General features: G+C 43.3%; 2 protein-coding genes across 4 annotated transcripts; both read right to left on the bottom strand.

Moving 5' to 3' along the window:
- Nucleotides 1–1,194: 1,194 nt before the first annotated feature.
- Nucleotides 1,195–10,874, bottom strand: LOC139533862 (zinc finger protein ZFMSA12A-like). 3 transcript variants are annotated; one of them, XM_071332306.1, is made up of 9 exons: nt 10,734–10,874; nt 9,692–9,894; nt 9,498–9,587; nt 9,183–9,278; nt 8,615–8,725; nt 8,381–8,504; nt 6,634–6,844; nt 3,337–3,386; nt 1,195–3,213 (listed from the first exon to the last, which is right to left on the bottom strand). In XM_071332306.1, the coding sequence occupies exons 1-9, from the start codon at nt 10,789–10,791 to the stop codon at nt 2,099–2,101; spliced, it is 2,058 nt and encodes a 685-aa protein (XP_071188407.1). In that variant the 5' UTR covers nt 10,792–10,874; the 3' UTR covers nt 1,195–2,098. The 3 variants fall into 3 exon arrangements, with proteins under 3 accessions (XP_071188407.1, XP_071188409.1, XP_071188408.1); XM_071332308.1 differs by having other exon boundaries at nt 9,692–9,820; nt 10,734–10,867; XM_071332307.1 differs by lacking the exon at nt 10,734–10,874 and adding an exon at nt 10,210–10,703.
- Nucleotides 10,875–14,572: 3,698 nt separating this feature from the next.
- On the bottom strand, nt 14,573–26,791 carry LOC139533860 (zinc finger protein ZFMSA12A-like). Its single transcript, XM_071332300.1, has 9 exons — nt 26,627–26,791; nt 25,784–25,986; nt 25,312–25,371; nt 25,016–25,111; nt 17,779–17,889; nt 17,544–17,667; nt 16,992–17,241; nt 16,800–16,849; nt 14,573–16,676 (listed from the first exon to the last, which is right to left on the bottom strand). The coding sequence occupies exons 1-9, from the start codon at nt 26,682–26,684 to the stop codon at nt 15,358–15,360; spliced, it is 2,271 nt and encodes a 756-aa protein (XP_071188401.1). The 5' UTR covers nt 26,685–26,791; the 3' UTR covers nt 14,573–15,357.

The raw sequence follows: 26,791 nt of genomic DNA, 5'->3' as shown, positions 1-26,791 counted from the left end.
CTTTAGCATCGTGAAGAAGAATTGTATTTATTTTATCCACACAGAAGATATCACCTTTCTTCTAGGAAACTGGTCCTGAGGTCCATAGTGTCAGGTCTGGATGAGACACTACCCCCCAGCTGGAGGACTCAGTCCCAACTTGAAGCTCGTCTGCATGTGATGTAGTGGTAAAACAAATAGATGGGTGAACTCTGATCGCCGGTCGCGGTGAAAAAAGTAATACGTTCAATTAATTTTTCCTCAAAGGTGGGTAAACTGTCAAAAAAACACTTCCGCTGTAGTAAACAACTTGGAAGAACCCTGTGAAACCTGTATGTCTGCATTTACACAGGCAGACAAATTAATATTTTTTTCACTAATGACTCTTTTGACCAATCAGATCAGCTCTGAAAAAGATTGGTGATTGGTCAAAAGACCAATTAGTGGGAAAAATATCAGAATTGGGCTGCCTGTGTCTACACAGCCTATGTGAACCGTGCTGATTGAATCATGTTTCTGGATGTCTGTTTCAGCTCATGTTTTACCCACTGCAAAGTGAGAACATGTTACTGATAGAAGCAAAGGAAGATACAGGTAACTTCCTAAATCCAACATAGTGTCTTAATAGGGCTTTGGGCCTGCCAGCACAGCTTCAATGTCCCATGGCATAGATTCTACAAGTGTCTGGAATTCTATTGGAAGAATGTGACACCATTCTTGCTCAAGAAATTCCACAATTTGGGTTTTTGTTGATGGTGGTGGAAACGCCTGTCTCAGTGTTCAATTGGGTTGAGATCTGGTGAGACACCCTTTAAACCCCCTATGCTTCTTTGAGACCCGTTTCAAAGTCACAGATCTCTTCTACCCATTGTAGCCAAAATAATGAGCAACTGGGTATTTTTATACATGACCCTAAGCATGATGGGATGTGAATTGCTTAAATTAACTCAGGAACCACACCTGTGTGGAAGCAACAGCTTTCAATATACTTTGTAACCCTCATTTAACTCAAGTGTTTCCTGTATGTTGGCAGTTACCCATCATTCTGAGCTTTGGCTTGTTTGATTGCACGAGGCCCAGTCGGGGGCCCTCTGGTCCACCCAGGACATCTAGGGCAGTCCCGTCCCAGTTCTGAACAGTCACCTGTACGATAACCCTGTAAGCCAGTGCCAGATGGGAGTACACCAGCATGTAATGATTATGAAAATGCTTGACTCAATCATTCATCTACTTTAATGTTTTGGAATGGCACAACGTTTACACAAAGGCTAAACGGTTGGCATTTTTAGATGGATATGTTTATTGATATATGAATGCATAACTCAATTACAGATGAGTAGATTCTGCCGATTATACTGCATTCAACAGAACACTAAATCACTATATCACCATGGAAATAAATCCAGGTGCTGAACATTTAAACAGTTTCACCAAAACTCCATATAACATTACGTAAACAAACAGATGGAACAGCCTCAACCAGTGGAGTGGCTTATGTACATATTTTCATCCTTAACTATTATGCAGAGTGATTTTTAAAAAGGGCAAGTTAACTATTTAACAACTTATGGTTAGATAGTTCATCACCTTGAAAGTAGTCTATGGGCCAGGAAAACCTGTAATCTATGGTTCAGTCTTACTTTAAGCAGCCACTACAAACTTAAGCTAATTTTAAACACCTCTAACTATAAATCAAAGGGAGTGATAGGGTCAATTATGTAATTGTTCTAAATGTAATAGCCAAATCAACTGAAATAAATCCAATATTTGGTTTTACATTAGCAAAAGGTAATTTAGCAATTTAAAAAACGTTTTTTTTTTTTTTCATGGATGCCCCATATCACTTCCATTGATTATCAGTGGAGGCTCACGTTAGCTTGTTTGTTTGTTGTAGTGTCTGAAGCGCAGATTAGTGTCTCCTGGCCCATAGACTACTTAAAGGATGAGGAATCGTCAAGCTGTAAATTACTGAACTTACCCTTCAACTGGGAAACAAGGCTTTAAAGTGTTGAGGATATGATAAATTAGTTTGGTACTGGGTGTACTTCCTGCATTTCCACTAATGCCACTTTTACAAAAGCTCTACCAAAAAAAGCATATTGTAAATACACTACAACTTTCAATGATTTTTCTTCATGTGATAGTTCAGGTGTGAACTGCGTTTGTAAGTATTCGGGCAACGAAGACATGAATATGGCCTCTCCCCTGAATGAACTAGCAAATGTTTTTTTAAGCAAGTTCTCCGGATAAAACCCCTTCCACATTCATTACAAGTGTAGGGACGCTCTCCCCTATGCCCACGCATGTGGACGACTAAATGGCTCGACTTAAAAAAACGTTTGTCACACTCTTTGCATTGGTAAGGTCTCTCCCCAGTGTGAAAGCGCTGGTGTACCTGCAGATCCCCTCCTGATGGAAACGCCTTCCCACACACAGAGCACATGTAGGGTCTCTCCCCTGTGTGGAGCCTTATGTGCACAGTGAGATTACCTTTCTGAGTGAAACATTTACCACAGTAGGAGCAGGAAAAGGGACGATAATTCATATGAGTACGCATGTGATCCTTGAGACGACGGTTTGTTACGAAGGACTTTCCACATTGGTGACAATGGTGTGTTCTCGGAAGTTGCAATCCTTTCTTCTTTGGAAGATGCGACGATGGCCTCAGATCCGACCTCTTGTGGGCTTCCACGTGGTGCACTAGACTGGGCAAGTTGCTGAAGGTCATTCCACATTTGTGACAGTCAAGCGTTTGGACGACACTGTGACTTTTTTCGTGGGTGTCCAGTTGATTCGATTCGGGAAAGCTCCTTGCACAGTGACGGCACTGGAATGGATATTGCGGTGATGTCTTAAAACTCTTCCCGTTCTGTGGACAGATGTACATGGCTTCGTTGTGTGGACACTGGTGTCTCAATTTCTCCCGCAGAGAACCAAACTCTCTCCAGCACTTGGGACAGCTAAAGGCAGTGCCCACACATTGCATCCTCTTATGATTTGACAGACTTGTAAAGAATTTGAATCTATTCCCGCAGTTGGAGCACTTGTATGGATTGTCCCCACAGTGAATTTGCTGGTGTTGGACAAGTTGAGACTGATAATTAAAGCATTTCCCACACTGGGGACACTGGTGGAAAATGTTCACGTGTGATGAACTGGAAGTAGATGGGGCACACTCATTTGAAGCTGAAGAAAGAGGAGTCAACACCTGAAACGATACCCCTGCAACAGTGTCTGTGGAAAAATGAATACAAATATTGAACTCATGAGGAAGTTTCCCCTACCATTGCCCCACAATGGTCAACTGAGGCTTTCCAAAGGGTAAATGTACTCAACTAAAAGTTAGTGAGGTCTCACCTGTATCACCACCTTGCATGACACTGGTAGGAGAAAGACCAGAACCAGCCCTGTGAACAGCACAAAACAGAAATGCAAATTGATGACCATTACTAAGTCAAGTGGTAAAGTTGTTTGATGCACTGTTTCAAACAACAAAATTTTATAAATTAATTATCACATACAGTGTCTCAAAGTATTCACACCACTTGACTTATTCCACATTTTGCTGTTACAGCCTGAATTCAAAATGGATTAAATAAAAAATATTCTCACCCATCTACACACAATACCCCATAATGACAAAGTGAAAACATGTTTTTAGAAATGTTTGCAAATGTATTAAATTATATACAGAAATAATTAATTTACATACGTATTCACACCCCTGAGTCAAGACCTGGTAGAAGCACCTTTAGCAGCGATTACAGCTGTAAGTCAAAACTGTAACTCTGCCACTCCGGAACATTCACGGTCTTCTTGGTAAGCAACTTCAGTGTGGATTTCGTCTTGTGTTTTAGGTTATTGTCCTGCATCTCCAAGTGTCTGGTGGAAAGCAGACTGAACCTGGTTTTCCTCTAGAATGTTGCCTGTGCTTAGCTCCATTCCGTTTACTTTTTATCCTGAAAAACTCCCCAGTCCCCAATGATTACAAGCATACCTATAACATGATTCAGCTACCAGTATGCTTGAAAATATGGAGAGTGGTACTGAGTATTATTTTAGTGCCTTGTATTTTAATGTTTTATTTAACCTTTATTCAACTAGGCAAGTCAGTAAAGAACAAATTCTCATTTACAATGACGGCCTACTTGTAAAGCACCCCTGGCCAAACCCTTCCCTAACCCGGATGACGCTGGGCCAATTGTGCGCCGTCCTATGGGATTCCCCCGATCACGGCCGATTGTGATACAGGCCGGGATCGAACCCGGGTCTCTAGTGACGCCTCTATCACTGCGATGCATTGCCTTAGACTGCTGCACCATTCGGTAGGCCAAGCATAATGCATGTTTTGGAATATTTGTTATTCTGTACAGGCTTCCTTCTTTTCACTCTGTCAATCAGGTTAGTATTGTAGAGTAACTACACTGCTCAAAAAAATAAAGGGAACACTAAAATAACACATCCTAGATCTGAATGAATGAAATATTCTTATTAAATACTTTTTTCTTTACATAGTTGAATGTGCTGACAACAAAATCACACAAAAATGATCAATGGAAATCAAATTTATCAACCCATGGAGGTCTGGATTTGGAGTCACACTCAAAATTAAAGTGGAAAACCACACTACAGGCTGATCCAACTTTGATGTAATGTCCTTAAAACAAGTCAAATTGAGGCTCAGTAGTGTGTGTGGCCTCCACGTGCCTGTATGACCTCCCTACAATGCCTGGGCATGCTCCTGATAAGGTGGCGGATGGTCTCCTGAGGGATCTCCTCCCAGACCTGGACTAAAGCATCCGCCAACTCCTGGACAGTCTGTGGTGCAACGTGGCGTTGGTGGATGGAGCAAGACATGATGTCCCAGATGTGCTCAATTGGATTCAGGTCTGGGGAATGGGCGGGCCAGTCCATAGCATCAATGCCTTCCTCTTGCAGGAACTGCTGACACACTCCAGCCACATGAGGTCTAGCATTGTCTTGCATTAGGAGGAACCCAGGGCCAACCGCACCAGCATATGGTCTCACAAGGGGTCTGAGGATCTCATCTCGGTACCTAATGGCAGTCAGGCTACCTCTGGCGAGCACATGGAGGGCTGTGCGGCCCCCCAAAGAAATGCCACCCCACACCATGACTGACCCACCGCCAAACCGGTCATGATGGAGGATGTTGCAGGCAGCAGAACGTTCTCCACGGCGTCTCCAGACTCTGTCACGTCTGTCACATGTGCTCAGTGTGAACCTGCTTTCATCTGTGAAGAGCACAGGGCGCCAGTGGCGAATTTGCCAATCTTGGTGTTCTCTGGCAAATGCCAAATGTCCTGCACGGTGTTGGGCTGTAAGCACAACCCCCACCTGTGGACGTCGGGCCCTCATACCACCCTTATGGAGTCTGTTTCTGACCATTTGAGTAGACACATGCACATTTGTGGCCTGCTGGAGGTCATTTTGCAGGGCTCTGGCAGTGCTCCACCTGCACCTCCTTGCACAAAGGCGGAGGTAGCGGACTTGCTGCTGGGTTGTTGCCCTCCTACGGCCTCCTCCACGTCTCCTGATGTACTGGCCTGTCTCCTGGTAGCGCCTCCATGCTCTGGACACTACGCTGACAGACACAGCAAACCTTCTTGCCACAGCTCGCATTGATGTGCCATCCTGGATGAGCTGCACTACCTGAGCCACTTGTGTGGGTTGTAGACTCCGTCTCATGCTACCACTAGAGGGCAAGCACCGCCAGCATTCAAATGTGACCAAAACATCAGCCAGGAAGCATAGGAACTGAGAAGTGGTCTGTGGTCACCACCTGCAGAACCACTCCTTTGTTGGGGGTGTCTTGCTAATTGCCTATAATTTCCACCTTTTGTCTATTCCATTTGCACAACAGCATGTGAAATTTATTGTCAATCAGTGTTGCTTCCTAAGTGGACAGTTTGATTTCACAGAAGTGTGATTGACTTGGAGTTACATTGTGTTGTTTAAGTGTTCCCTTTATTTTTTTGAGCAGTGTACAATGTTGTTGTCCATCCCCAGTTTTCTCCTATCACAGCCATTAAACTCTGCAACTGTTTTATATTCACCATTAGCGGTTTTCTTCCTCTCCAGCAACTGAGTGGACGCTAGTATCTTTGTACTGACTGGGTGTATTGATACACGATCCAAAGTATAATTAGTAACTTCACCATGCTCAAAGTGCTATTCAAAGTCCCATCTACCAATAGTTGCCTTTCTTTGCGAAGCATTAGAAAACCTCCCTGGTCTTAGTGGTTGAATCTGTGTTTGAAATTAACTGAGGGATCTAATAAATAATTGTATGTGTGGGGTACAGAGATGAGGTAGTCATTGAAAAATAATGTTCAACACTTATTGCACACAGAGTGAGTCCATGCAACTTCTTATGTGACTTGTTAAGCAAATATTTACTCCTGAACTTATTTAGGCTTGCCATAAAAAAGGGGTTGAATACTTATTGATTCAAGACATTTCAGCTTTTCATTTGTAAAAATGTCTAAAAACATAATTTAACATTGACATTGTGGGGTATTGTGTGTAGAACAGTGACAAAACATCTTAATTTAATCTTAATTTTAAATTCAGGCTGTAACACAACAACATTTGGAAAAAGTCAAGGGGTGTGAATACTTTCTGAAGGCACTGTACCTTTTCTGTGCTGACTCGTCCTCTACATCTATGTCATCTTCATTCGCTTCATCACAGGTTTCATCGCAGCCTATAATATCTCTTGTGCTCCCCATTGCCACTAAATGTGCTGTCCTCATAGCCACACCAGAGTCCAGATTGGTACGGTTTAACTGGTCAGGGAAGGCATCGGATTCAATATCTGATTCCTGAGGAATGTCAGAGGAGGAAACTGCACAGACAAAAACAAATACGTTAAATAAATTGAATATCTGCCAGGCTGTTCTGAATACTTCTCATATCCCTAATTTACATTTTAATCTGTCAAATTGTTTATTATTTGGCTAATCCATCCAAGTTTAAATCCCTTTAAAATGAACAAGAAAGGTAAGGAACATGGTGAGAGGAAGTTCCTGCACATAAATCAGATCATTTTTTATGGAATGGTCTGCCTATCCATGTGAGAGATGCAGACTCGGTCTCAACCTTTAAGTCTTTATTGAAGACTCATCTCATCAGTAGGTCATATGATTGAGTGTAGTCTGGCCCAAGAGTGTGAAGGTGAACGGAAAGGCACTGGAGCAACGAACCGCCCTTGCTGTCTCTGCCTGGCCGGTTCCCCTCTCTCCACTGGGATTCTCTGCCTCTAACCCTATTACAGGGGCTGTGTCACTGGCTTACTGGTGCTCTTCCATGCCGTCCCTAGGAGGGGTGCGTCACTTGAGTGGGTTGAGTCACTGACATGATCTTCCTGTCCGGGTTGGCGCCCCCCTTGGGTTTGTGCTGTGGGGGAGATCTTTGTGGGCTATACTCGGCCTTGTCTCAGGGTGGTAAGTTGGTGGTTGAAGGTATCCCTCTAGTGGTGTGGGGGCTGTGCTTTGGCAAAGTGGGTGGGGTTATATCCTGCCTGTTTGGCCCTGTCCGGGGGTATCGTCAGTGTCTCCCAACCCCTCCTGTCTCAACCTCCAGTATTTATGCTGCAATAGTTTGTGTCGGGGGGCTAGGGTCAGTCTGTTATATCTGGAGAATTTCTCCAGTCTTATCCGGTGTCCTGTGTGAATTTAAGTATGCTCTCTCTAATTCTCTCTCACTTTTTCTCTCTCGGAGGACCTGAGTCCTAGGACCATGCCTCAGGACTACCTGGCCTGATTACTCCTTGCTGTGCCCAGTCCACCTGGTCGTGCTGCTGCTTCAGTTTCAACTGTTCTGCCTGCGGCTATGGAACCCTGACCTGTTCACCGGACGTGCTACCTGTCCCAGACCTGCTGTTTTCAACTCTCTAGACACAGCAGGAGCGGGAGAGATACTCTGAATGATCGGCTATGAAAAGCCAACTGACATTTACTCCTGAGGTGCTGACCTGTTGCACCCTCTACAACCACTGTGATTATTATTATTTGACCCTGCTGGTCATCTATGAACATTTGAACAACTTGGCCATGTTCTGCTATAATCTCCAACCGGCACAGCCAGAAGAGGACTGGCCACCCCTCATAGCCTGGTTCCTCTCTAGGTTTCTTCCTAGGTTCCGGCCTTTCTAGGCAGTTTTTTGTAGTCACTGTGCTTCTACACCTGCATTGCTTGCTGTTTGGGGTTTTAGGCTGGGTGTCTGTACAGCACTTTGTGACATCAGCTGATGTAAGAAGGGCTTTATAAATACATTTGATTGATTGATCCTCAGATGCAGTTGTTACATCAATAAACCTTATCTGACCATGTGGCGCTAAAATGATTGGTATAAAAAATGAGTAATTTTCTATGAACTTACTGTTTGTGTACAATGTTCTGCATTGTTTGTAATTCTGGAGCAGAAACTGGAGATCTTCTGAGTGAGAGAAAGATTGCAGGCATTCATCCAGGCCAGAGGAGCCAGCACTCAGCAACAATGCAGTCTAGGGAAAAGAGGGACACAAATAAAATGCCAAAATAGATTCCAGGCCAACTACAGTTATTAATTTGAATGCTGTCTTACAAGACTGTCTTACAAAAGTGATTTCTGCACCTGCTTAAAGTCTGGTAGTGTAAGCAGCTCTTCCAACCTAGTGAGGAAGTCACAGACCAGTTCCTGAAGCGCTTTGTCAAAATCAGGTCTGAATTCCTCAAGGAACACCACCTAAAAAGATGGAGTCAGTGAGATAATGCAAAAGGAAAACGGTTAGCCTACTTAATGATTGGTTGGGAGACCCTGCATGATCCTACTTTGGGTGCCAAGTCTTTTTCTTCTCTCTTGCCAGGGTCTACTAGTTATGACTTATCATACAACAAAATGCAATTTTTAAAGGACATTATTACTAGGTTCTCCCTGGCTGTACCATCGATCCAGTCAAGCCATATGGCAGAGACTGCCTTTCCAAACTGCCTCAACTATCTGAAGCTGACTAGACACCATTCACTTTCCATTTTGATTATTTGCTGTGCAGGTTTGTTTTGCTTTTGAAGTGTTTTGAGATTATATTTTGTAATGAGAAGCGCTATATAAGCAAAATAAATTATTATTAGGTTGAGTCAGGCTAAAGAAAATGTTAAACTAAAACAGGTTCAAGACAAGCTTGACATGAACAGCTACTTACTTGAACGAAGTGTTCACGCTCAACTGGGTCTGTAATCAAGCTTTGGGTGAGCTTGGCGAAGTTACCTTCAGGTGATTCCATGCCTGCATCATAGGACTGTAAAACAATGTGGAAAACACACTGAAACCGGACGGTCATTTTTACACTTTGTGTTAAAGGGGGTGACAAATGGCACACAACTGTCCATACCAACAAACTTAAGCTCTTGATTTTAATGTGGCTGAATTATCAGGGTGTTAATTCTCATTTAAGTGTCCAGCAGGGGGAAAAAAAGTTCAAATATTGGCATTGTACTATGACATTTGATTTACCAACCTGAACCTGTGCAAGTTGAGAAGACTTTATAGAATAAAGGAGGGTTTGGAGGCTAACAGGGTGTTCAGCAGAAAATCGCCCCAAAGTTACCTGCAAGAAAAGTGGTGATGGAGTCTGATACTTTGCATAAAACTATTCTCTGCACTTCACCAATTGAAGTGATCCTGTATGAAAGATTAGACAGAATTTCTTACCCTTGCTCTCAGCCCCAAAATAAGAAGGGTCCTCTGTCTGTCAGTCATAAGTTCTGGGACAGTTTGTGTTACCACGGTCACAAACTCCTCTAATTTTCCATAGTGCTTAATGGCCCTCTGTTGTGATACCTGCCACATAAATGCAGACATCAGTCGTAGAGGTGGGACCAAAAGGCGCAGGGAGGAGAGAGGGATGGGGTAATCTATAATGTGAAAAGCACAGTGTGTTACTGTTAGATGGCTAGTTAAATCAATTACGTTTAGCTATGCATATCTTAGCTACCGTTATGTCATAATAACATTGTCATAACAAATTTCATAACAATCCCAGCAGACAATAGCTTCCGCGGAATGTGCATGTGGACACTCAATAACATAATAATAGCGAGCTAGCTAGTCAATAACATATTATAAACTTGGTGGATGGAACCCTGTAATGCTGATTGGCTGACAGCCGTGGTATATCAGACCGTATACCACAGGTATGACAAAATATGTATTTTTACTGCTCTAATTACCTTGGAAACCAGTTTATAATAGCAATAAGGCACCTCAGGGGTTTGTGGTATATTGCCAATATACAACGGCTAAGGGCTGTATCCAGGCACTCCGCGTTGCGTCGTGATGAAAAACAGCCCTTAGCCGTGGTATATTGGCCATATACCACAACCCCTCGGTCTTATTGCTTTAAAATATCGAAAGGCACAGCTAGCTAACGTTAGATATACAAGAGGTTTTGCTAGAAACCGCACAATAGCTAGCTAGATATCCAGCTACTTCCTTGACGTCAGGGTCGTTTTCACTAGACACCAAGTGCTAGAAAACTGACCGAAACGTGGAGCGACGACCCGAATTTGTCCAATTAGAAACGCTCGTTTACATGTTCCGTTGCAAAACGTTTAGCTACGGGTTGTTCCTATACGACCCTGGTCATAGCTAGCTAGCGAACTGGTTATTACGCCCACCTAGTTTAGAAAGCTAGCTAGCAAACACACAATATTGTTTTCTATCTTGCAAGTTACCACCAATACCGTATACATACCCATTATGGCCCATGTGCCAATCAATATCTTAGCTACCTTAGCTAGTGAGCGCCGCATGAGACGGTAGAAAGTAAATCTAGCTAGCTAATGTTACCACCATAAAAGAGGATGTGAAACCTTTGCCACCAAGTACAATTTTAACGTCAGTGTCCAAAAAGTCTTCAAAATAAAAGTCATCAATTATGCTAAATGTGTAATATTTAACTATCAAGCTATTCAATATATGTATTTATGAACTTGATTATTGCCAATACAATCTGCATTTTAGTTATTACTAACTGTATTTCCATGTAACCATTAACTTCATCATTAGTATAATAAGAGGTCTAAGACATCTGTAACAAGGGCATTGTAGACTAACATTAGACATCTACATCATCATACCATTATAGACCATATCTGTCTAAAATAGTATGCCTACTAATCACTTCCTCATGCTGTGATTGTGAATTGAATAGTAATAATCAATGGCAGCCTAAGATGTGTCCCTATCAAGGAAAACTATGTAAGGGTAGGGCTTACATCCGTCATATACTTATATGTTTTATTATGCGAGCCACTTGACCTACTGAAGCTTCATGGGAGTGGAGTCATAATTCTCTGTGACATGTCAGACCAAGGGACCATAGGGAATTTGGTAATTTCTGATAGTTGAAAAGGTATCCACAAATGTGTTTACCTGTGTTGTTCATGATGCCTCTCCATTGATAATCACTTTGTGCCAAAATAGAGCACGGCAGTCACACACACTAAACCCTGTTCATATAATTCACTGTACAATATTCAGGAAGTAAATGCTGATTGTACCCACAATTCTATGAAACTGTATGGAAGAGGGTGAATGTTTTCAGAAACCGTGTGTTGTGAGTAGGGTTGCACATTTTGGGGAATATTCAGAGGTGGAAACTTTCCGTGGGAATTAACGGAATATATGCAAAGTAATATTAATACCACTTAATTGTAGATGTTTTTTGCATTGGATATATTTACCATATATGGAGACAGAAACATAAACCTTTTACCTTATCATAAGTAGACATAATTGCAAATGATTAAATCCTTCCAATAGAAAAAAACAACAACAATTTAGTTACAAATTTAACTTTAATTAAATTAGTTGACTCTTCACATGGGATGATTTCACTGAACAACAAAAGAAAGGGAATATTGAATGATCCCCAATGATCCATCGCATCTCCCAAAAATGTTTTCAACATACATCTGTAAAATTATAGTCTAGAAACTAAATCTTTGGTTCCTCTCAGATTAAATCCTCTTCCTCTCAGGCTTCCTCCTCAGACTCTGAGGCCTCATCTTCACTGTCACTTTCCAACCTTGTTGAGGATGGCTCGTTGTCAGGCTCAAAAAGCCTAAAATTTGCAGGATGGCCACCAATTTTTCAACCCTTGTATTGGTCAGTCTGTTGCGTGCTTTGGTGTGTGTGTGTTCCCAAACAAGGACCAGTTGCGCTCTGAGGCGGCTGATGTTGGTGGGATTTGGAGGATGATGGAGGCAACAGGGGAAAGAGCCTCAGAAACACAAAGTCCCTTCCAGTAGGTGGCTGATGAGATATGTTGGCACGACTGCCTCATTGCATCTCCATCCCGAAGCCCTTGCTTGGAAGTGTACTTTGCCAGACTGCCAAGAACCTTGCCCTTATCCAGGCCAAGGTGGCGAGACATGGTAGTGATGACACCATAGGCCTTGTTGATCTCTGCACCAGACAGGATGCTCTTGCCAGCATACTTAGGGTCCAACATGTAAGCTGTGGCGTGTATGGGCTTCAGGCAGAAGTCTTCACGCTTTTTGATGTATTTCAGACCTGCAGTTTCCTCTGCTTGGATTTACAGTGAAGTGGGCAGGGCAGTACGGATTTCTTCTCTTACATCTGCAAGCAGAGTCTGAACATCAGACAGGATGGTATTGTCTCCCTTAATCCGTGCCATGCCTACTGCTATAGTTTTCAGGAGTTTCAGGCTGCTTACCACTCTCTCCCAAAATACATAATCCAGGAGGATCCTGTTGATGGGGCTGTCCATATCGGCAGACTGCGATATGACCATTTCTTGGAGACTCCTTCCCCTCCAGGAAGACTGTCAAACATGATGACACCACCCCAACGGGTGTTGCTGGGCAGCTTCAATGTGGTGCTCTTATTCTTCTCACTTTGCTTGGTGAGGTAGATTGCTGTTATAACTTGATGACCCTTCACATACCTAACCAGTTCCTTGGCTCTCGTAGTGTATCCGTTTTCAGTGCCATGATGTCCTCGAGGAGCAGATTCAATGCATGAGCAGCACAGCCAATGGGTGTGATGCGAGGGTAGGATTCCTCCACTTTAGACCAAACAGCCTTCATGTTCGCAGCATTGTCTGTCACCAGTGCAAATACCTTCTGTGGTCCAAGGTCATTGATGACTGCCTTCAGCTCATCTGCAATGTAGAGTCCGGTGTGTGTTGTCCCTAGTGTCTGTGCTCTTGTAGAATACTGGTCGAAGGGTGGAGATTATGTAGTTAATTATTCCTTGCCCACAAACATTCGATCACCCATCAGAGATGATTGCAATACAGTCTGCTTTCTCTATGATTTGCTTGACCTTTACTTGAACTCTGCATCCAGCAAATGAGTAGATAAAGTATATCTGGTTGGACAGGTGTTTGCTGGGCGAAGAATATTCAGAAATCTCTTCCAATACACATTGCCTGTGAGCATCAGAGGTGAACCAGTTGCATACACAGCTCGAGCAAGACATTCATCAGCCTTTCTTTGACTACGTTCCTCCATTGAGTCAAAAAAACTTCGGATTCCAGGAGGACCATGAGCTGTTGCTATCGATAAGGTGTCTGATTCATCATTTTCACATCAAATAGAAGTAGAGGGACTTTTGTCAGAGGTTGCTTGTTGTGAGTGCTGAGGGAACTTTATGCACTTGGCCAGATTATTCTGCATCTTTGTTGCATTCTTCACATATGATTTGGCACAGTATTTGCAAATGTACACAGCTTTTCCTTCTACATTAGCTGCAGTGAAATGTCTCCACACATTAGACAGTGACATTTTCCTGTAAAGATTAGAAAAAAAGAGTTTAAGAAAAAACCAAATACAATTCCATGTACAGATATAGTTAAGCAATTAGATTAAACAACTCCTTTGTAAGATAAATGTTTTAAAATGAAATATGTATGGAAACAGGTGAATTAACACTCCTCAGTTAGCAGGCTCAAATAAGCTAACACCCACATGGTAGCAAAAACTAACTAGCATAAATTGTTAACAAGTTAGAAATGATTTAAACACACTTTGCTGTAGGCTACTGTTTACTAGTTAACAAAAAATATTTTATGTCATAAAATATATTCACCCCACCCAGTATTGTAATGAAAACTTACCAGAAAGCATGTAGTCCTTGGCTCAGACAGTGTAGTAGTGTTGGTCCAATAGCATCTCATTAGTGTGCAAGACCTTGAGAATCAGCTGTACATGTGATGGAAGAATGCACTGTGCATGCAGAGGGTTGCAATTCCATTGAATTGGGGATAGTTTAACCAAAATATGCCGCAAGACCTAGAATTGCCGTATGTGTTTCCCACAAAAAAAGGTTAACTTTTATGAGCCAACTTTTTTGATGACTTTTAGCAAAATTCCCCAAATTCCCGGGCTTAACTTCCCATGGAAAGTTTCTGACCCTTTGCAACCATAGTTGTGAGCAGCCAATAACCCAGAAAACAGAATATACAACCTAATGGTGTTGCGATAGCATGTGATTGTGCAGGTTGGTCACATGTAACACAGAGAGAGCACAGTGCTGAATGCCCCTAAAAAATAAATAAATAGAAGCTTAAGTATTAAAACCTTTAATAATAGGTATAACAAAGAATATCACAACCCTCCAAATATAACACCAGGAAATACACTTTTCTAGATTCCTTGAAAGTCTAGAAATACACTTATCAAATAACACATTATCATTATTACTGTTAAGAGTAAATACTTATATTACAATTGCACATGCATTTCACCAGTTCAACCTCTATCCATGACTACCGCTCCTATTACATAAACATGTCTACATGCAAACAGCTCTACATGTTTATAATACATCTGTAAAGGAATAATATTTGTAATGAGAAAAACAGAACATCACATGAAACTATAAAGTAGCTTCTTAACTGGTCCGGTAACCTTGGCAACCAAATCAGCTACTTGATGAGGTTCTGAGACATGATGTATAGAGAAAGACTAGAGTCTACACCCCCTTCACCTTCCAAAGCCCCTCCCCCATCCGTGAATGATGCCATTGCCGCACGTTTTTGGAAAACCTACACCAGACAATTCCTTTGTTTCTGTGTTAATGATAAATTGTTAGTTGTTCCAATTCAATTCCGTGCATGAAGCCATTGCAGAGGGTTTGTTTGAAACCTACAATGAAAAATGCAGTTGTTTCCATGTTAACAATAATTAGAACACCCATTAATCTCTCTGGACTAGTATTGATCTTTCCCCATAACTTGCTGCTTCCCTAGCGAATTGCACTCCCAACTACCCTCTAAGATGGATACTCAAAAGTGAGAGGTAGGGCCGGGGGGGGAGTATTGGGAAATTTTTCCGTGCGCAGGGCAGCGTTCAACAATTTGAAGGACCACCTCCTAGTCTCTCCATGGCATAGCCTCGGGACATGCCAACATGTGCCAACATTTTTATGTTAAGGCTGTCATGATAGATTGCTGGTACGGCCACATGTCCAGCCACGGCGGCCACATGTCCAGCCATGGCGGCCGCATGTCCAGCCATGGCAGTCGCATGTCCAGTCATGGCACTCGCATTAGTAGGATTCTCCTTCATATGATAGCTTGGTTGTGAACTGCGCTTGGAATTATTCGGGCAACGAGGCCGTGAATAAGGCTTCTGTCCTGAATGAACTAGCAAATGTTTCTTTAAGCAAGTTTTCCGGATAAAACTCCTTCCACATTCATTACAAGTGAAAGGACGCTCTCCAGTATGCCCACGCATGTGGACGACTAAATGGCTCGACTTAGTAAAACGTTTGTCACACTCTTTGCATTGGTAGGGTTTCTCCCCAGTGTGAAAGCGCTGGTGTACCTGCAGATTCCCTGCTGACTGAAAGGTCTTCCCACACACAGAGCACATGTAGGGTCTCTCCCCTGTGTGGATCCTTATGTGCACATTGAGATTACCTTTCTGAGTGAAACATTTTCCACAGTAGGAGCAGGGGAAGGGACGATAATTCAAATGAGTACGAACGTGATCCTTAAGGCGTCGGTTTGTTACAAAGGACTTTCCACATTGGTGACAATGGTGAGTTTTCGGAAGCTGCAATCCTTTCTTCTTCTTTGGAAGGTGTGACGATGGCCTCAGATCCGACCTCTTGTGGGCTTCCACGTGGTGCACGAGGCTGGGCAAGTTGCTGAATGTAATTCCACATGTGTGACAGTCAAGAGTTTGGGGGATTCCGTGAATTTTTTCGTGAGCATGCAGTTGATCCATTTCGGAAAAGGCCATTGCGCAATGACGGCACTGGAATGGTTGTTGCTGTGGCGTCTTAAAACTCTTCCCGCTCTGTGGACAGATGTACATGACTTCGTTGTGTGGACACTGGTGTCTCAATTTCTCCCGCAGAGAACCAAACTCTCTCCAGCACTTGGGACAGCTAAAGGCAGTGCCCACACATTGCATCCTCTTATGATTTGACAGACTTGTAAAGAATTTGAATCTATTCCCGCAGTTGGAGCACTTGTATGGATTGTCCCCACAGTGAATTTGCTGGTGTTGGACAAGTTGAGACTGATAATTAAAGCACTTTCCACACTGGGGACACTGGTGGAAAATGTTCATGTGTGATGAACTGGAAGTAGATGGGGCACACTCATTTGAAGCTGAAGAAAGAGGAGTCAACACCTGAAACGATACCCCTGCAACAGTGTCTGTGGAAAAATGAATACAAATATTGAACTCATGAGGAAGTTTCCCCTACCATTGCCCCACAATGGTCAACTGAGGCTTTCCAAAGGGTAAATGTACTCAACTAAAAGTTAGTGAGGTCTCACCTGTATCACCACCTTGCATGACACTGGTAGGAGAAAGACCAGAACAAGCCCTGTGAACAGCACAAAACAGAAATGCAAATGGTTGACTATTACTGGGTCAAGTGGTAAGTTTGTTTGATAGACTGTCCAAATGCAAATGATTATTTACCAACTGTACTGTTTGAAATAACAAAAATACATTTATTCTCATACCTTTTCTGTTTTGGGTCGTCCTCTACATCAATGTCATCTTCATTCCCTTCATCACAGGTTTCATCGCAGCCTATAATATCTCTTGTGCTCCCCATTTCCACTAAATGTGATGCCAACTCCATCCTTTGGCAGTCTCTGCTTTGTATCCCAGTCCTCATCCCCACACCAGTGTCCAGATTGGTACGGTTTAACTGGTCAGGGAAAGCATCAGATTCAATATCTGATTCCTGAGGAATGTCAGAGGAGGAAACTGCACAGACAAAAACAAATACATTAAAAACACACTTTTTTATCTAGGTGACTGTTCTGAACACAGAGGCAAAACTTCTCAAATCCATAAATTACATTTTAATCCGTCACTTTATTTGACTAATCCTTCCAACTTTAAATCCCTTTCAAATGAACAAGGAAGGTAAGGAACATGGTGAGAGGAACTTCCTGCACATAAATCATATTATTCTCCTCAGATGCAGTTGTTATATCAATAAACCTTATCTGACCATGTGGTGCTAAAATGATGCATGAAAAATTTATAATTTTCTATGAACTTACTGTTTGTGTACAATGTTCTGCATTGTTTGTAATTCTGGAGCAGAAACTGGAGATCTTCTGAGTGAGAGAAAGATTGCAGGCATTCATCCAGGCCAGAGGAGCCAGCACTCAGCAACAATGCAGTCTAGGGAAAAGAGGGACACAAATAAAATGCCAAAATAGATTCCAGGCCAACTACAGTTATTCATTTGAATGCCGTTGTCTCAAGACAATCTTACGAAAGTGATTTCTGCACCTGCTTAAAGTCTGGTAGTGTAAGCAGCTCTTCCAGCCGAGTGAGGAAGTCACAGACCAGTTCCTGAAGCACTTGGTCAAAATCAGGTCTGAATTCTTCAGGAAACACCACCTGAAAAGATAGAGAGTCAGTGAGATAATGCAAAAGGGAAAATAATTATATCAATGAATTATTGTTTGAGAGACCCTGCATGATCCTAGCCTGGGTACCAAGCCTGTTTCTGCTGTCTTGGCACTCAGGCTAGCACAATCCAGTACGCAAAGAACAGAAATCAGTGTTGTGGCATGTAAGGCTGCATGTTGTGGCACTTTTGACCAATCACACCAGATTTTTTCACATCAGATCTGATTGGTCAAAATACCAATTACTGGGAAAAAAATCTGAATTGGGCTGTCTGTGTAAACACAGCACAGACAAATTAATGTTAGTGAATGACTAGTTATGATTTCTAGTAGCGTAGGCCTATTCACTATTCAAATGCTATCTTGTTGACTAACAATCTTACCGAATCTCAACTCAACTATATTCTCCACAAACATCATAACTAACTTGAGTTAGGCCAGAGAAAATGTTCAAGTAAAGGCCCGCACAGACTGCATGATTTTAGCCGCCTTATGACACGATTTTGCCATCCAGACAAAATGTCCACATTGTGGGTAAATTCTTAGGTCGTAAACAATTGTCGGACGTCTTGGCTTGATCAATGTGACAGGGTCTGCCGATTAAAGGAAAACTCCACTCTTTTGGTATTTGTTTCATTAGTCCATTGTTGATGTAGCCCCAAAATGTTTTGTATGTCAGCAATCGAGTTAAGATGTATAACTTTCAAAATACAGCTGAGTTTTGCATCATCATATGATGCTGCGTTTTGGTATTTGTGTATTTCGAAAGTTCTATATCTTGAAAACTCGATTGCTGACATGTGCCCTCCAAGCTCACCACTAAGCTAAGGACCCTGGGATTAAACACCTCCCTCTGCAACTGGATCCTGAACCTCCTGACGGGCCGCCCCCCAGGTGGTGAGGGTAGGCAACAACACATCCGCCATGCAGACCCTCTACACGGGGGCCCCTCAGGGGTGCGTGCTTAGTCCCCACCTGTACTCCCTGTTCACCCACGACTGTGTGGCCGCTCACAACTCAAACACCATCATTAAGTTTGCCGATAACATAACGGTGGTAGGCCTGATCACTGACGATGATGAGACAGCCTACAGGGCGCTACAGAGAGCAGTGCGTACGGCAGAGCTCCCTGCCATCCAGGACCTCTATACCAGGCAGTGTCAGAGGAAGGCCCTAAAAATGGTCAAAGACACCAACCACCCAAGTCATAGACTGTTGTCTCTGCTTCCGCACAGCAAGCGGTACTGATGCACCAAGTCTGTAACCAACAGGACCCTGAACAGCTTCTACCCCCAAGCCATAAGACTGTTAAATAGTTAATCAATAGCTACACAGAGTATCTGCATTGAACTCTTAAATCATCACAGCATGCTGCTTTTACTATCTATTATCTATCCTGTAGCAGTTAGGAAGGCACAGCTACACTGTGCCTACTCTCCCACTTACACTGTTTCTCTCTCCTTCCACAGACTCCCTGGAAGGGGAGTTACAGACTCTGCCAGTGAGGCCACACCACCGCAAGAGACTACAGGTGGCCGACATCTTCAACCACCCTCTTGCCTGAACTGCTTGTGGACTAGAACACAAGAGACACTAAAAGCTAAAGCATCTGAAACTTTTACTCTTTTGTTGTGTGTTTACTCATTGCCGCTTGTGTAGTCGGGCACACCCCACTCTTCCCGACATATGATGGAGAATGCAGACATCTGAGTAAAAACACAACTTATTGCATTTTCTTTCAACTTTTTTTTTGTGCAAGAGCGGAACCCTGTCTAATCCTGGAGTTGGAAACTTGGAAAACATGCTGGGATAACTCATAAATCTTCATGGAGTCAGCCAACAGATCTCTGATACCATGGTAGAAGGCATGGCCGGCTCGTACAACAGATTACCCACCTCAAAGGTACCCTGGAAGATCAGAGGCCTGTTGGAACAGCTTAGGGGTCCAGTCCCTCTTCGCTCACCCGCCAGTAAGGCAAGAGAGACACTCACTAAGATAACTGACGCTGATGACCCAGAGGCTTTTCTCTTGATGTTTGAGAGTGGCAGAGAGAGAGAGTTATGGGACCGGATGACATGGCCGCTCTTGTAGCCCGTATCTCACAGGAGAGGCCCAACAAGGCTATCAGGATCTGGGGACAGTAGGGGTCATTAACTATGACCGTTTGAAGGAGGAGATCCTGAGCAGATTAAGGCTCAACCCCTTTGCAATGCGCCCACCGGTTCAGAACCTGGGAATAACAAGCTGGCCAGGTACCCCGGGCCCAATTATACCACCGAAGGCGGCTTGGGAAAAAATTGTCTGAAGCCATAAGGCCTGGACCAGTTCATGAGAGGCCTTCCCTATGATCTGCACAAAGCAGCCACCCAACAATGCCAGATGCTCAGACTTACCAGGACATGATTTAGCTGGTGGAAAAGTTGGGGGCTTCAAAAGATGCACTTAAGTCAAACTAACAGGAATGACCTTCACCTATGAAGAAACAACCGGACAACCTTTTTCCTCAAGAAAATATGAGCCTCCCAAAACTGCCGCTTACTTCCCAGCCAGAGAGGAGCGACATAATGTTGTCTGGTGCGGAAAATGTGAGACCAAGGGTACCCTACTCGACTAACAGCAATTGCCACTTGTGGGACCTGAGGGAGGAGGGAAGTGAGGTACCTGCTCGCTAGTATCTAGTGCAGGTGGGCTCACATAACCTATTCTGGCAGAGCAGTCACGCTGACAGAATAGATTCCTGTAGGGGGTCTTCGAAACCACAACACCATACCCCTCACCTGCATCCATGGGGACACACCAAAGACATCCCACATCCGGTTCAACACTGATTGTGGGGCATGGACGGTCATTGCAGGGGTGATGACAGAATTGACAACCCCTCTGCTCCCGAGTCGAAACTGCCTGGGATTTGAGTCTTTGAGGCTGCTGGGGTAAGCAAAAATTCATTTCGCACTACCTCTGCTCTTCACCACACCCATAGACCCAAGTCTTTGCTGCCTGTTCTGAAGGGTCAACATACTAAAAAACATTCTCGCCAGCAGAGATCAGTAAAGGTGCTGCTGGGTGATGCCACACAACCAGACCAGCCTGAGGACAACGGAGATACCACTGATGTGGAAGGTGAGCCTCCCCTACATATCAATGACTTCTCAGTTCTGTTGCAGGGCCGTTTTGGTGATGCCCAGAGACCAAAACCTCGCAAATGCCCTTTGGTGACTCCTTACATTGCCCTTCATCAAGGGCTACTCTATAGGTTAAAGAAGTAGGCGAATAACTTATATCCTCCTAGTGCCCAAAGTGTATGTTCCAGTTGTTCTCCAACTGGCCAACTCTCACATCTTGGGCACTCATCTGGGTGAGGAAAAGACATGGGAACAAATCCTACAGAAGTTTTACTGGCCCGGGAATCTACATGTCTGTCTCACAGTACTGTCAGAGGTTTCCCACCTGTCAGCAGACATCCCCAGTAGGGCGTACCCCGCTACCTATCATTGAGACCCCATTTGATAGACTAAGGATAGACCTAGTTGGACCTCTCCCAAAGTCTGGGAAAGGATACCGATATATCCTGGTGGTGGTAGACTATGCCACCAGGTACCCAGAGGCAATTACCCTATGAACCATCCCTACCAAGGCCATAGCCAAGGAGTTGGTACATATGTTCGCAAGGGTGGGCCTTCCTAGAGTTCAATCCTGGTGACCGAGTGCGCCTTCTTCCCACCACAGAAAGCAAGTTCCTCGCCCGGTGGCAGCAGCCCTACGCAGTCATGGAGAAACTAGACCCAATGACGTACGGGATAAACCAGCCAGATCGAGAGCAAGTATATCACATCAACCTTCTGAAGAAGTGGGAGGAGGATGATGTTACTTTGGCCTTTGTCTCCAGAGCTTCCTCGGGAAATACCCAGAGATGTCATAAACATGGGCCAAGACCTTACTCCCCAACAACTCCAAGAGGTAAGACACTTTGTTGATCAGTACACGGATACATTTACCTCTTTGCCAGGGCGGACAGATGTGCTAGAGCAGGATATCCTTATGCTACCTGGGAAGACTGTACACGTCAAGCCGTATAGGGTCCTTGAAGCTCATCGCAAAGCCGTCTGCGCCGAGGTCAAAAATGTGTGCGAGTTGGATGCCATAGAGGAGTCAAAAAGTCAGAGGGCCAGCCCTATCGTCCTGGTATCCAAGCAACTGACCTCATCCAACCACCAAGACTCAGGTGAGAGCCTTCATGGGACTGGCCAGTTACTACCGGCGGTTTATTCTGTGGATCTTCAAACCTCGTTCTGTTCAGGACCAGTCCTGAGGTCACCAGACTACTCCAAGCCTTTCGTCGTCCAAACAGACGCCTCTGAAACTGGACAAGGAGCCGTCCAGTCCCAGGTCTGGGATGGTTAAGAACATTATGCTTTATTTATCAGTCAAAAGCTCCTACCCAGGGAACGGAAGTATGCTTACCGCAGAAAAATAATATCTGGAAAATAATGTCTGGCTATAAAATAGGCTGCCTGCTCCCGATCCTACCATTTCATGGGAAGGCAGTTCACCCTGGAGACAGACCATGCACCCTTGCAGTGGATGGCCAAGGACCCCAATGACCGGGTGACTCACTGGTTCCTCGAGCTCCAACCATACAACTTTGTGGTTTGACACAGACCAGGGTCTGCTCATGGGAACGCTGATGCCCTCTCCCGGCTCCATTTTCTCTTCTCTTCCACCAATTCGTTTCATGGCTCGGAGTTAAAGGGAGGGCTGTGTGGCACCATGAGAGGCATGGGCATAGGTTTGGCTGAAGGACTCTCAGTGCAGCAACATGGACAGAGCCATCCACCTTAGCACAGGAGAGAGGTGCGCTCACTTCAGCCCCATGGACAATGGCACTCAGTTCAGCACTGTGCAAGGCTGCACTACCTTCAGCACCAGGCCAGCCGAAGACAGCCAGAACGCTGCTCACCCAACACACCTGTGCAGGATTACTAATCAGCACACCTGCAAGGAATTCCCTAATCAACTGACTGGCACAAGAGTGCAGGCTGGACCTAACTCAAGTGAGCAGTTAGGAAGACACAGCATGCCTACTCTCCCCTTCCACAGACCTCTTAGAAGGAGTGTTACGTACTCTGCCAGTGAAGCCACACCGCCGCAAGAGACTACAGGTGGCCGCCGTCTTCAAACACCATCTGGACTGAACGGTTTGTGGACTACAATGCCAGAGACACAAAAACCTAATGTAAAAGCATCTAAAACTTGAACTCATGTTTACACTCATTGCTGCTTGTGTAGTCGGGCACAACCCACTCTTCCCGACAGTACCCCGTGTATATAGCCAGGTTATTGTTACTCATTGTAATTATTTCTAATTTATATTATTTCTCTACATTGTTGGAAAGGGACACATTATCAGAACCTTGCATAATGCACATTCACTAATAATGACTAACTTAACGTAGCAGGCATTAGGCTACAGAAAATTACACAGGTTAAATCAAGCTTTAATTATACAGCACATTTCAGCCATGGAATGCAATAATGTTCTTCACATTTATTTTTTTTAAATGCTATATTTACTACACAACAAGAGGATGAATAACAAACTGAACAACTAAAAAGCACCCCAAGTAAAAGCAAAGCTAAAAAGGTGTGTTTTAAGATCTTTAAAAAAAAAAAATCACAGTTTCGGCCCTCCTCAGGTTCTCTGGCAGGCTATTCCAGAGGCTGGGGGCATAGTAACTAAAGGCTGCCTCTCCATGACTCCTGGTTCTAGGCTTTGGGATAGTTAAAAGGCCAGTGCACCAGAGGACCTGAGGGACCTACTGTACTGGACACATAACCCACCTCTCCAGTCTGTTCAGAAGGACATCATGGTCAACAGTGTTGAATGCAGCACTTAGATGCACAAGATGCTCTCTCAGAATATCACAATGGACCTGTAACTTTTACTACTTACGCTCCTCCTTTTTGCAATTTCTCTTTCATTTATTAGTTTCCTCTTTCAAATGCAAATAGCAAGTTGAAACCGCTTGTCAAGGAGGAAGACGTGATCTCTCATCTTTGTTGTTGTGAGTGACAGGGAGAGTGGCTTGGTGTGTGTAAACAAGAGGAAGAGGTGAAGTGATCAGTTTCACGCAAGCTAAAATCTGTCCAAAATAAGCCCAATGCGTTTCAAATGGGCTTATAGTGGACCTAAGCTTGCTTTCGGGACAACAACCCCAATTGTTAGGGCGAAGACATGCATCTCATCATTACATACAGATCTCTGGTGTAAAATGGGAAGGCGCACACATCACAGAGCGAAGGAGACGAGACCAAAAAGACATGAAAACAAGTGGACATAAACACTCAAAAATGAAAAAATAAAAACACTTGATTCTTGCGATACAGTTACTTGGAATATCGTACAAAACATAATTTCAAATTATTTTGATTTAGTCGCCCAGCCCTACAATGGACTAATAAAACAAATACCAAAAGATAGTTTTTGGGTGGAATTTTCCTTTAAATACCTCTACTTTTCCTAAGCTCCGAAAAAGTTATGGCAGTATCAATAAGAAAACGACCAGCAATGACGCCATTCATAAAAAAAATTTTTTTTTTTAAAATCACACTTTGTAGAATGAAAGCTTGGTGCAAGTAATTGGCTCTGTAGTTATAAATAACCATCACACCTTGAATGTCAAAATTGCAATGCTTTTATTGAGTAATGCCAATGATTATGCTACGGGGCTTATATTCGGCATTAGCGTTTCCATGTTGTGATGAGCCTCTTCAATTCAAGAATTTAGCTTTTTATTACAAGGACCGCTCAGTCACAGAGGTAGGAGGAGCATTGTCTGTCAATCAACATAGCAACAGCTTGTTGTTTTTCTTTTGACACCAATGCTTGATACGCCCAGTTGACGTAGCCTAAGTCGACTGACATAGCCTCGCAAGCCAATCGTAGAATATGACAACAGAACTGAGTTAAACCGTACAACCCAGCCAGGTTGATGTCAAGATTTTAATTTGGTCACGTTGCACAGTGTGACATGTAATAATCGTAAAAGACTGAATCTGACGTAGTGTGGGAAGGCCTTGTAGGTTCAAGACAAGCTTGGCATTAACAGCTACTTACTTGGACGAAGTGTTCACGCTCAACCGGGTCTATAATCAAGCTTTGGGTGAGCTTGGAAAAGTTAGCTTCAGGTGATTCCATGCCTGCATCATTGGACTGTAAAAAAAGTAAAAAATAAATAAATAAACAATCATTTTTAGACTTTCAGACAAATGGCGCACAACCATCCATACCAACAATCTTAAATCTCTTGTTTTTAAACGTTTCTGAATTATGAGGGTGTTAATTATCTCATAAGTGTCCAGCAGAACAAAATCTCCAATCTTGGCATTGTATTCATACTTTGATTCACCAACCTGTGCATGTTGAGAAGACTTTATTCTATAAAGGAGGGTCCGGAGGCTGACAGGGTTTACCTGCAAGAAAAGTGATCAAGTCTGATACTTTGCATAAAACTATTTTCTACATTTTACCTATACACTAAGAAAGTCCCCCTGCTTCCTGGATAAAGTTGCATACTGTTTTTTAATGGGCTTCAAGATTATATCATCAAATTCATGAAAAACACAGTCATTTGAGATATGTGAAATTCTACCTGATGCCTTATGGTTTTTGATTACAAAAACAATTGAAAACCTTCATAAAAGGCATCAGGTAGAAGTAAATTAATCCACGAATACAACTAGAATATTATATCTTAAATGCCCATGTTTTCATGATTTTTTAAAGCCCATTCAAAAACAGTATGTGACAGGATGCAGGAAGTAGGTGGGACTGTCCCAGCACATTGAAGTGATTCTGTATGGTATAAAATGTGGCATTTCTTACTCTTGCTCTCAGACCCAAAATAAGGAGGGTCCTCTGTCTGTCAGTCATAAGTTCTGGGACAGTTTGTGTTACCACGGTCACAAACTCCTCTAATTTTCCATAGTGCTTAATGGCCCTCTGTTGTGCAACCTGCCACATAAATGCAGACATCAGCCGTAGAGGTGGAACCAAAAGGCGCAGAGAGGAGAGCGGAATGGGGGAATCTATAATGTGAAAAGTACAGTGAAGTGTGTTAGATGGCTAGTTAAATCAATTCCATTTTGTAAAAACATTAACATAGCAGAACTAACCAAATTAGCTAGTTTTGCATATCTTAACTACAGATAGTTATTCATTGAGTGATAAGAAATGTTACGGTTGATATAACATTGCCAGCAGATAGCTAACTTAACGTTAATAGCTTAACTTGCACTTACGTATTAGCTATAAGGCTAGCTTGCACAGAACGTGCGCAAATGGACACGCAATAACATAATACAAAACTGTACGTTAGTCAGTCAATAATATAACAGATCGCCGTAGCGGCACTGCTAGATAGATCCTGGGGTTTTGCTAAAAACGGCAAAGTAGGCCTAGCTAGCTACCCAGCTACTTCCTTGAGATCAGGGTCGTGTTCATTAGACACCGAAGGAGAAAAAAACGGACAGGGACAGCCTGAACTTATCCAATAGGAAACGCTCGTTTTCGTTTTGCCTCGCAAAACGGTTAGTAAAGTGTACACGAATGAGGACAACCCTGCCTGATCATGGCTAGTTGGCCACCTAGCTAGAAAACACAACCTAGACAGATTAACAAGAAAAAACACAATATTGTTTTATATAATAAGTTACCACGAATACATACCCATTATGGCCCATGTGCCAATCAGTATCTTAGCTACCTTTGCTAGTGAGCGCCGCATGAGACGGCAGAAAGTAAACCTAGCTAGCCAACGTTACTGCCAACGAACAAAGAGGATGTGAAACCTTTGCCACCAGTAGGCCTATTACTCCAGCGTCCAAAATTGTC

This window comes from Salvelinus alpinus, chromosome 11 (genome assembly GCF_045679555.1).
Source record: "Salvelinus alpinus chromosome 11, SLU_Salpinus.1, whole genome shotgun sequence".
Taxonomy (NCBI): domain Eukaryota; kingdom Metazoa; phylum Chordata; class Actinopteri; order Salmoniformes; family Salmonidae; genus Salvelinus; species Salvelinus alpinus.
The sequence above is the reverse complement of the archived record's forward strand: the minus strand, read 5'-3'. Positions and strand labels throughout refer to the sequence as shown.

Bases quoted from the DNA above. Each gene is read 5' to 3' on its own strand.
- LOC139533862 (XM_071332306.1), bottom strand. From the start codon at position 10,791: ATGCGGCGCTCACTAGCTAAGGTAGCTAAGATATTGATTGGCACATGG. The intron at 9,895-10,733 runs GTATGTATACGG...TTCACATTATAG, and splicing joins TGGCACATGGGCCATAATGG to ATTACCCCATCCCTCTCTCC. The intron at 9,588-9,691 runs GTAAGAAATTCT...CTTTTCTTGCAG, and splicing joins TTTTGGGGCTGAGAGCAAGG to GTAACTTTGGGGCGATTTTC.
- LOC139533860 (XM_071332300.1), bottom strand. From the start codon at position 26,684: ATGCGGCGCTCACTAGCAAAGGTAGCTAAGATACTGATTGGCACATGG. The intron at 17,668-17,778 runs GTGCAGAAATCA...TCTTTTCCCTAG, and splicing joins CACTACCAGACTTTAAGCAG to ACTGCATTGTTGCTGAGTGC. The intron at 16,850-16,991 runs GTATGAGAATAA...TGCTGTTCACAG, and splicing joins GACGACCCAAAACAGAAAAG to GGCTTGTTCTGGTCTTTCTC.